This window comes from Engystomops pustulosus, chromosome 9, assembly GCF_040894005.1.
Source record: "Engystomops pustulosus chromosome 9, aEngPut4.maternal, whole genome shotgun sequence".
Classification (NCBI taxonomy): Eukaryota; Metazoa; Chordata; class Amphibia; order Anura; family Leptodactylidae; genus Engystomops; species Engystomops pustulosus.
This window is the reverse complement of record NC_092419.1, coordinates 97,545,162-97,554,441: the sequence shown is the minus strand read 5'-3', so window position 1 is coordinate 97,554,441 and position 9,280 is coordinate 97,545,162. Positions and strand designations below refer to the sequence as shown.

Sequence of the window (9,280 nt, the reverse complement as noted above, 5' to 3'; positions counted from 1 at the left end):
CCATTCATCCACCTACCACCCGTTCTACCTTTAGAGGTAGAATCGTGGTGGTAGGTCCCCTTTAAGTTCAATGCAGTACTAGACACAGCCTGCGTACACGAGTGGCGCTGTTACAAAGGTTTTAGATACTCCTCGTTTAACACTTATATGTGATCATCGTATACACTGTTCCATTAGGTCCACATTGGTCGAGTTGTAGCAGATTAGTCGCTATTTACTAAGGGGCGCTAGTCCAACGCCTTGTACAGTAGCAGCAAATGTCATGAACAGGTTAATAAGAGTTCTTCTTGTCTTGTTGAGAATGTTTTTGTTGTACAATAAAATTTCCTGACCCCCTTCACCCCCCTGACCCCCCAATACAGGTCAATAAACTGACTACAGTGATGTATGATGATCGAGTCAGTGCTGTGCAACTTATTATACAGGATCTGGAGTAGCAACAGTGACACCTGCTGGTCCCAAGAGGAATTACACCTTGTCTGTACTACAATGATCATTTCCAAAAAATGCTACATAATTTTAAATATTTAAACAAAAAATCCATAACACTCTAAACATTACATATGTGCCTTATCAGAAAGGAATCTGCCATTCACAAAGGGTTATTAAAACAGAAATCTGATTGACAAATTATATGGAATTATTTGTTTATGGGTAAAAGATAGAAAATGATTGTATATATTAGGGGCAACTACGTCCTTGACACCACTAGGGGGAGATCACATAGACATGTACAGTTGTATACATGTATGGAGTTGTATACGTTCTCCTGCAGTGAGCTCCCCCTAGTGGTGACTGGAGGCAGCCACAAGAATACAATTCACAAATCCCTGTGTAAATAGAGGGGTATATAATGAGTGTTGACTTGATTGCTTGGTGTACAGAGCATGGGTACCAGTATGAGTAGTTATGGAGTCTAGCATCTGATAATGAAGTCCACTAATGGCTTAATTTGGTCTTCTCTGTGAACAAGACCCCCCCCCCTGCAGACATACTTTTTGACATTTTACTTTTCCACCAAACTTCTTAGTAAGTTCCCATCCAGTGATCAGTTGTTATGAGGAAACATAGATGAAAATGCTCACATTCTGTGCAGCGCCTCCACAGGTGAAATGAAGAATTACACCTTTCCAATTAAATAGTCAGAAAACAATGGTCACAATGAGTCCTCCAGCGTGAGAGACGCTCTAGGTTGTAATTTTGACCTCGCTGTGTGAATACGTCCCCTAGACCTTTGCTATGTATGAATGTGATGCAGCTCCCTATTACCCCGACTGTAACCCCTTGTGATCCGTACACCCCCCACCCCCACCCCCCCAAGTACTGGGAACGTGTCGGCTTCCTGCATTGTAACCTGAGGATCCCCGGAGCTGAGCAGACGTTCTCCGTATAAACACTAAGCTCCATTCTGCGTCTCTTAAACCTCTTCAGAGAACAGAGAAATCATTGATGGCTGTGTGAGTGTCGGCCACTGGGGCCCAAAAATACATAAACACCCTACAATGGGGTCAGTATGCCGAAAAATGGGAAAAATGCAGCACCGCACAGCGCGGTATTCTCTGGGGTAGGCGGCCATTATGGATGAGGGGGAGGGGGGGGGGGGGGGGACACATTTTACCGTTTCATTCTTGGAAGAAGAGCCACAAAGGGCAGGACTGCTAAGAGAGGCTACAAAACCTTCCCAATAGCCGCAATATAGCACTGTTCATCCTGATCCCCCTGGTTCATGAATGGAATCCAGAACTGCAGTAAAGTAGCTTTCTAGGGTGCGTTCAAACGTTCTGCAAACGTTCCGTTTTTCGGGTGCAGTTTTTGTTGATCAAACCAGGAGTGGAGTTAAAAAAAGAGGAGCAGCAGCAGCTCTCAATGAGATGACACTTGTTTTTTAGCTTCTAAAAACTGCATCGAAAAAACTGAACGTGTGAACGCAGCCTTAGGAGAAAAAAAAATGACAACCCATTTTCTAATCTTTGTCTCATTCTTTAACTATCCGCCTTCCATTGTGATGCTTCCATGTGCGCGGATGAGCCAATCAGGTTCATCTCCTTGCTAGGTGGAGCTACACATGTATTAATTGATGTGCTGGGAGCAGGTGCTTGTTCTGGTACAAGTGGATCAGTACAGAGGAGGTAATAATATACTGCTATTGGGGGCATTTATCGCCATTGTTGGTTTATGTTGTGGGCAGCGGCACAGGGCGTCTGATAAGCCGGTTTCTGCTATTAAGGTAGGTCCTGGCTACATCTTCATGACCGCACATTCCTATGGTCAGGAATTTAGACTTTTTACTGTGATTGCGCACATCTGGATATCCATATTTTGGATTTTTTAAGATAAATCAGGCAACCGATGACCCCCAAAGTGCTTGTTCAGGTGCATTTCAGTGGAAACGTATGTGTAATCGGGTCAAGCCCCTCCCTATTGCGTTTGAAGTGCGTCTCGAAATGCAATTCAAGTGCAACATGTGAACAGAGCCTCAGGCTACATCCATTCATTGTGTTTGTTATTGCATTCTCAACGCAATGTGTGAACACCGTCTTAGGCTGTTTTTAAGCAGTCCATTAAACACATGCGTTAAAAAAAACAGAATGCGTTTTTTGAAAACCTCATCCGTTTTTGACTGGTTTTAATTAAGATAATTGGGAAAACCTGTCAAAAACGGATTGCCTATTGATGGCAGTAGGTAGGGGTTCAGTGAGCTCCACCCTGGTTATCCATGGCTACCATCACTATAGGCATAGAGTCTGTAACCATTGCTCCCATCTTTTTAGTAGCCCCCTGGGAATCCATGGCCATCCATTACCCCTTCCTGCTACTATCCGCCGTCTGTCTGTGGCGCGCTAGATCTGACCCCAGTGAGATAGAAAAGGGGAGGAACCAGTTACAGCTGCTGCAGAACTTCGCTCAACATCCTCGCTATGGAGACTGCTGGAGGAAAGCTCTGCTGAGGGTGGATGTGGGGTGCAAGCAGCTCAATGAGGAGGAGCAGAGCAGGATAGCCCTGGCCTTCACCCACTGCCACCTGGAGAGGTCAGTTTTCATATCCAAATGATTTACGAGACTGGTATTGACTGGTGGTAACCAGAATGGGACTGATCTGCAATACCAGACGCAGCCAGATGTCAATGGTGGCGCTGTTTTGAGAATATTTTTAGTATATGTGAACTTTTATATGGGCTATCCTGTACAGATCAGGCCGAGACTTCCCAGTGTGTACGGAGCGGAGCACGGTGCGGCAGTGCACACATGGCATGGACACGGTGGCGTTTAATGCATACACAGAATTCTTCACACATGCACATAGCATCTGCTATTACCTGCAGAATGAGCTGTGGCAGGAGAAGACCCAGGACATCATCCTCAGGTGGGTCCAGGTGGCTGACGTGGTGTTTGACCTACTATTGTGGGTTCTGTATGGCAGTGTATAGATTGTACCGCATCTTCAGTTATATACAAGGCCCCTGGCATTTCACTGCACACATCTGGCAACGACTATGGTGCATTACAGTGTGTTATCTCAGGAGGGCATCCGGTATATTGGCCAGATATGCAGCGCCATCTTGTGGGCTTCTCCAAGTTTTGTGACTTTTTCAAAGTTTTCCTTTTCCAAAATTGTCAATAAAGTGCGTGGTCTGCATCATAAAGTTTAGAAAATCGACTCCTATTTGCCGTAGAGCTCACAATATAACATGGCTAGCATCTAAAACTATGATATTATAATATATATCTGCTAGCTGACAAGAAAAAGAAACAATCCCTGTATCTCCTGGAATGAGCTTATCAATTGGATATGATTGGGAAGGGCTGTCTTATTCTAGACCAGTGATGGCAAACCTTTTTAGATGCCGAGTGCCCAAACTACATCCAAAAACCACATATTTTTTGCAAAGACAATTTAAACAGTAACTTATTACTCCCTGCTCTGTCACAGGTTTAAATTGTATAGGCACCTGAGGACACCAATACAGTAGAAAGAAGGAAAAAAAGGCCTTGAGTCCTGTCTGGCGGAATCTGCGGTGGGGTGATGGCACAGGTGCCCATAGAGAGGGCTCTGAGTGCCACCTCTGGCACCTGTGCCAAATGTTCGCCACCACTGGTCTAGACCCAACAGCAATGCTTATATTCACCGACAGCAAGCAGAGATAAATGTGTGGCGATAAATTCAAGGAATATGGGAAAGTTACAAAATGTTTCGTTTTACATTGATGGAGTGTCACTGGGTTTGCCAAAAGACTGTGGCTTGTGTTTCAGACCTACAATACCAACTTGGCCTATGGTCAACAGTGGCGCTCTTTCTTGGAGGAGGAAAACCATATGATCTAATCTGGTTGTCTTTGGCTTTTTAAGGGGGTTGTCCAGATATTAAAAAACATGGCTGCCTCCTTCCAAAAAACAGCTTCTCTCCTGACCATGAGTAATCATGTGGTATTGCAAATAAGCCCCATTTATTTCTATATGGCTGAGCTGCAGTACCAGCACAGGTCATGGTCAAGAGTGGATCTGGAAGAAAGCAGACATGTTTTTCAACCTCCAGTCATCCCCTTTAAATCCATCCCCTCACTTTGATATTCTCATTCCCTGAAGGCTGACTGTGAATTCTGACAGCGTGGCCAAGCAACTGGAAGCCACCAACCTGATGGCGGAAGAGATGATGCAAGCCCAGAATGCCACCCTCCAGTCACAGGAGGAGATCCTGCGCAATGGCCACCTGCTGAAGAAGACCCTCCAGGAGTCCACAATGGGTCTGTACTTTACCTTCATCACTTAGGGAAATGGTGAAATTGACACTTGTTTTTGTCACCACTAGAGGGGGCAATCATAGATTTAGTAAGCCCTATTGTAGACAGCGCCACCTTGTGGTCCTGGCTGTTCTTTTATGGTCGCACCTTTGGGTGTAAAAATCAGTCCTATGGATTCTAGTTTAATGATTTGGTCACTGCAGTTTAGGATGTCTCCAGTGCTGACCAATCTTCTGGATTCTAGGTGTCAGACAAGCCTTTGAAGAAATGCAGCAGTCGGCCAGTGAGCAGCGCCTGCTCTTCTCCGAAATCTTCAACAGGATCACCTATCTGCACCAGTTTGTGGTGGGAGAATCCAACACCCTCTACTCCTTCCTGTACAACCTGATGGGCTGTGGTGCTGTATTCCTGGTGACCTCCACTCAACGTACAGCGGGTGCCAGGTAATGGGGAGCCCCTGAGGCACTGCCACCATCTATGGGCTGGCAGAGTGGTAAATCTGGATTTGACCTCTATCCACAGGTTGGTTCTGTTTGGTCTGGTGGCTGCAAATATCTACACAGAGAGAATGATCTGCGCATATATCCTGGGAGGCTCTCAGCCGACCTATGATCAGACGGTAATGGAACGTTTTTTTGTTAGTTTTAACACCAGTTACTTATGTCTGTAATTGGGCTCTGCTCTAATGATCCACGTGTAGTTGGAATTTTTTTTTCTAGCGCCTTCCATTGCTGAGTTATCATGGATATTATTTTTACCAACTAATATGCAAATTAGTCTACTCTGTCAGGTGGGTGGTCCTTTGCTGAAACGGACACCACAACCAAGCCCTGATTACTCTGGAACGGTTGGGGCTAGAGAGAAAATTCCATCTGTGCCGGAATCATCAAAGGTTCGAGGATATTGGTGGAAGGTCGTCTTGTTAAACCAAAAAAATCTAAGTTTTACTGAATGTATCTGATTTGTCTCCTTAGGAGAGTGTGACCTTTTGGATCGGGATGGCAAGAAAGATCTCTATTTCCCTAGGATTGCTGGTTCTTCTTTATGTCTCTCTAACACATCGAGATGTCCAGAGGCAAAGCTTGGAGGTGCTCCATGGCCTTCAGGAGACTAAAGCCGAGCTGCAGAGCATTATACGGGAAGCAGGTTGAATCCATATTATCTGATAAATGTCGTCATCTGTATATTATGGTGCACATCAGGCTGGAGGCCGGGACCCCCTGACACTGCAGGCCCCATAGAAGCCAATACCACTGTAGTTACGCCCCTGATACTGGATACTAGGCAATGTACACAGCTCTCCCAAAATGCTAATGGAGCCCATTTTATTCTCTTTATAGTGACCTAATAGAGGACTTTATTACAAGAACGTTCACTTTCTCATCTCTGATCTTCTCTGTAGAAAAACTGCTCAACAAACCAGAGAACTTCCAAGAGAAATTTCTGAAGGAAGACTTGATATTTGGAGATTCGGGGATTCCTGATCCATCATTCATGCAGGACGTTATGGATAGCGAGAGCCTGAGGGACTCTGTGTACAGTGTGCAACTTGGTGAGGCTGAACTGTTCATATTGTCATAGCTGATAGATTTAGGTGGATACAACCTATGAGTCCAGTGTGAACAAATGAGAACTTGTTGACTTGACAGAGTTGCCTAATGGAGGAGCAATAAAATGGTCATAAATGGAATAGTTTTATAAAATATTGCACTGTTTTGTGTACAAGACTCTGGTGCAGAGTTATGAAGGTCCTGTGCTGTAAAATTGAATTCTCAAATCCCCCAATTATGTCTCTTCTATCTTCAAAAGCACAAGTTACAAGTACTCCTAGGAGAAGAGCCCGCTCTCGGTCACGCAGTGCAAGCCGCAGAAGGAGCTCCAGACCCTCGGAGCCAGCGGTATATAATATCCCAGTCACCGAGCCAGTGGTGAGTGTATCTAGTGTCATCTTATCATTGAGCATCATTGTATTTTCAGCATTATTTGCACTATAAAATGTGGCTACTTGCATCCGGAAGCGCTGAGGTACCTTCAACCAGCCAGAATACTGTAATATCTCTTCATAGTGGACAGAATGTGTTCATTTCCCGAGCACCAAATAATCTGCTTCCCATTATTAATTAATTGCCACTAGAGGGAGCTAAGTAAAGGCTATGTTTAATGTATAAATGCACATACATACATTTAGCTCCCCCCAAGTGGTGGCTGCAGGTAGCCAGAATTGTATCACTTCACTCATTGCAGGAGATTTATGAAAGTGTTGCTGCATAGACCAGTGCAGAATGATTAATCTGAAGAGGTTTGTGCCTGTAGAGTTGTACTTAAGCTATTAGTTGGTCTAGTTTCCGACTTAAGAATCTTGTCTTCATGGGAATAACCCTTTAAATATACTCAGGATAACAAAATAACACACTCTAATTCACTGTTAACAAAAATGCAGCATTTCACAGGTATAATACCTACCTGTCTCTATTAGTCCTGGTGTTTTACAATTTTGGTTGCCCTGAATATAAATCTTCTGACTATGGTCGAATTCTTCTCATAAATAGCTTCTCTTATCTGCACACTGCAGTGCTCTCTGCCTCCTGTCCCTCCCCTCTGCATTACAAGACCAGCTACAGACAGATAAGATCTATAGCTGGGAGGGAGGCATATAGTTTCCGACTTAAGAATCTTGTCTTTATGGGAATACCCGTTTAAATATACTCAGGATAACAAAATAACACACTCTAATTCACTGTTAACAAAAAATATAGTAGAGCTGACTCTTTGTGTTGCAGAGCTGAGATTGTCATTGTGTTTTATATCCTTCCCCTGGATCTCATAATCTCTGATCTGTTTCATGTCTATTTCTCTCTGATACTAGTAAAATGTTCAGAAGCTAAAAAAAAGTGTAGATCAACCTGGACCCTGATACTCTAAGCACATTGTCAGCACACAGCATTTCTAAGCACAGAGGGATCATTTAAAGGGGTATTCTGGGAATATGAACACCTGCTACACGAACCCATAATGCTATAAATAAGTAAATACAACAAAACTCAATGTAATTAATCACAAAATGGAGCTTAACTAGACAGGCAGATTGGGTCTGCAGCCGAGATTTGGAGCTCTGTATCAGATGACCGAGTACTTACTATATTTCCTCTAATTTCTTTCCTTCAGACTCCACGTTATAACCTACGCAGTGGGGCGTCCATTAACAATTCGAGGTCTGGGTTGTAACCGGAGATCCATCCGATTCCCATTCTTTGCTTAAAGTGTGTGTTGCATCCAGTGTATAAGACAATTGCACATTTTAATTTTTATATTGAATAAATGTATTTTTCTAGCTTGTATTTTGCCTTCATTGAAGTGATTGTAAGAGAAAACGACAGAGGAAGACGTTCTACACATGGGGGACATTTATCAGTACTTCTAGACCACTTACTTTGGTGTACAAGTCCTGATATTATCGCAAATGCCCCCTCCACGCCATCTCCACGCCAAGTGGCTGTGAAGGGGGAGATGCACTTGCTGTTAACTTTCACAGGTTTTTACTCAAAACTGATCCTGGCTGCCAGTGGGATACATCAGGTGGTCTTAACCTACCTAAGGAAGGGGCACATGATAAATTCTTCCTTGTACTTGTGTGTCCCAGGACAGTTTGGCAGCTCTCATGATCAGGTTCACCTGTTTAGAGAAGAAATTCCTTTGTGCGTGTTAAAGTACTTGCACTATGGCACATGGAACTATGCACTATCACTGTCACAGGTCCAGGCCCACAGGGAGAGGGCCAGCGGCCCTTACAGTATAATAGTATCAGTGCACCCCTCAGGGCAGAACCTGTTCTATCTGCAGAGAGTAGACAGTGTCACGGCGCAGTAGATGCAGCACACAACCAGGTGCAGGCAATGGCAGTCACTACTCCTGTCCTGTACCTAGCCTGTGTGCCGTGTCAGAGGAAAAGCCTCAGCAGGATAGGGAGTAAAACCATCTGCTCAGTCACACTGCACACAACCTGAGCGGTGTGCCAGAGCTTCCTGTTACCCTCCATTTCAGGGTGTCTGACTACAAGCACAATATATACACAAGTCTAAAACTAGAGGTTGGCTGTAATGCAAAAAATGAATGCAGTAAGGATGTATATTATACATATGTGTGTAAATGTCTACATTAAGCATGTGTGTATAATACATATGTCTTTTATACTGTACATATGACTTATCTGTAATAGTCATATACAGATGAGGTTATGTAAATCCTAGCCTGCAGCAGAGCAATACTTTCATAGCCTTGCTGGCGGAGGATGTCTTCCTCCATTTGCAGGGGCATATTCCAGTTGTTCCTGCCAAAAACAGGAGCAACTGGAATATATATATTAGATATAGCAAACTTGGAAAGCCCAGTAATCTGCTGCTAAAAGGGAGACTTGAGTTATTTTGGGTATAATGGGAGAGGAGTCCTCTAATAAATTTTGCCCTGAGGAATCTAGTTATGCCATTGGCAGCAGCATCCAAGTGTGAACAGGGTCATGTGCTGCAACACGGACTAGATGGGGG

The 9,280-nt window shown here is 44.0% G+C and overlaps 1 protein-coding gene across 4 annotated transcripts; it reads left to right on the top strand.

Annotated features, from left to right (window-relative positions):
* Positions 1-2,021: 2,021 nt before the first annotated feature.
* LOC140076666 (uncharacterized) lies at positions 2,022-8,077 on the top strand. 4 transcript variants are annotated; one of them, XM_072123294.1, is made up of 10 exons: positions 2,022-2,129; positions 2,772-3,030; positions 3,191-3,364; positions 4,585-4,742; positions 4,984-5,182; positions 5,262-5,358; positions 5,714-5,885; positions 6,142-6,291; positions 6,549-6,667; positions 7,905-8,077. In XM_072123294.1, exons 1-10 carry the CDS (start codon positions 2,078-2,080, stop codon positions 7,962-7,964), a joined length of 1,440 nt encoding a protein of 479 aa, XP_071979395.1. In that variant the 5' UTR covers positions 2,022-2,077; the 3' UTR covers positions 7,965-8,077. The 4 variants fall into 4 exon arrangements, with proteins under 4 accessions (XP_071979395.1, XP_071979396.1, XP_071979397.1 ...); XM_072123295.1 differs by having other exon boundaries at positions 2,044-2,129; positions 2,775-3,030; XM_072123296.1 differs by having other exon boundaries at positions 2,111-2,227.
* The last annotated feature ends 1,203 nt before the right edge of the window (positions 8,078-9,280 follow it).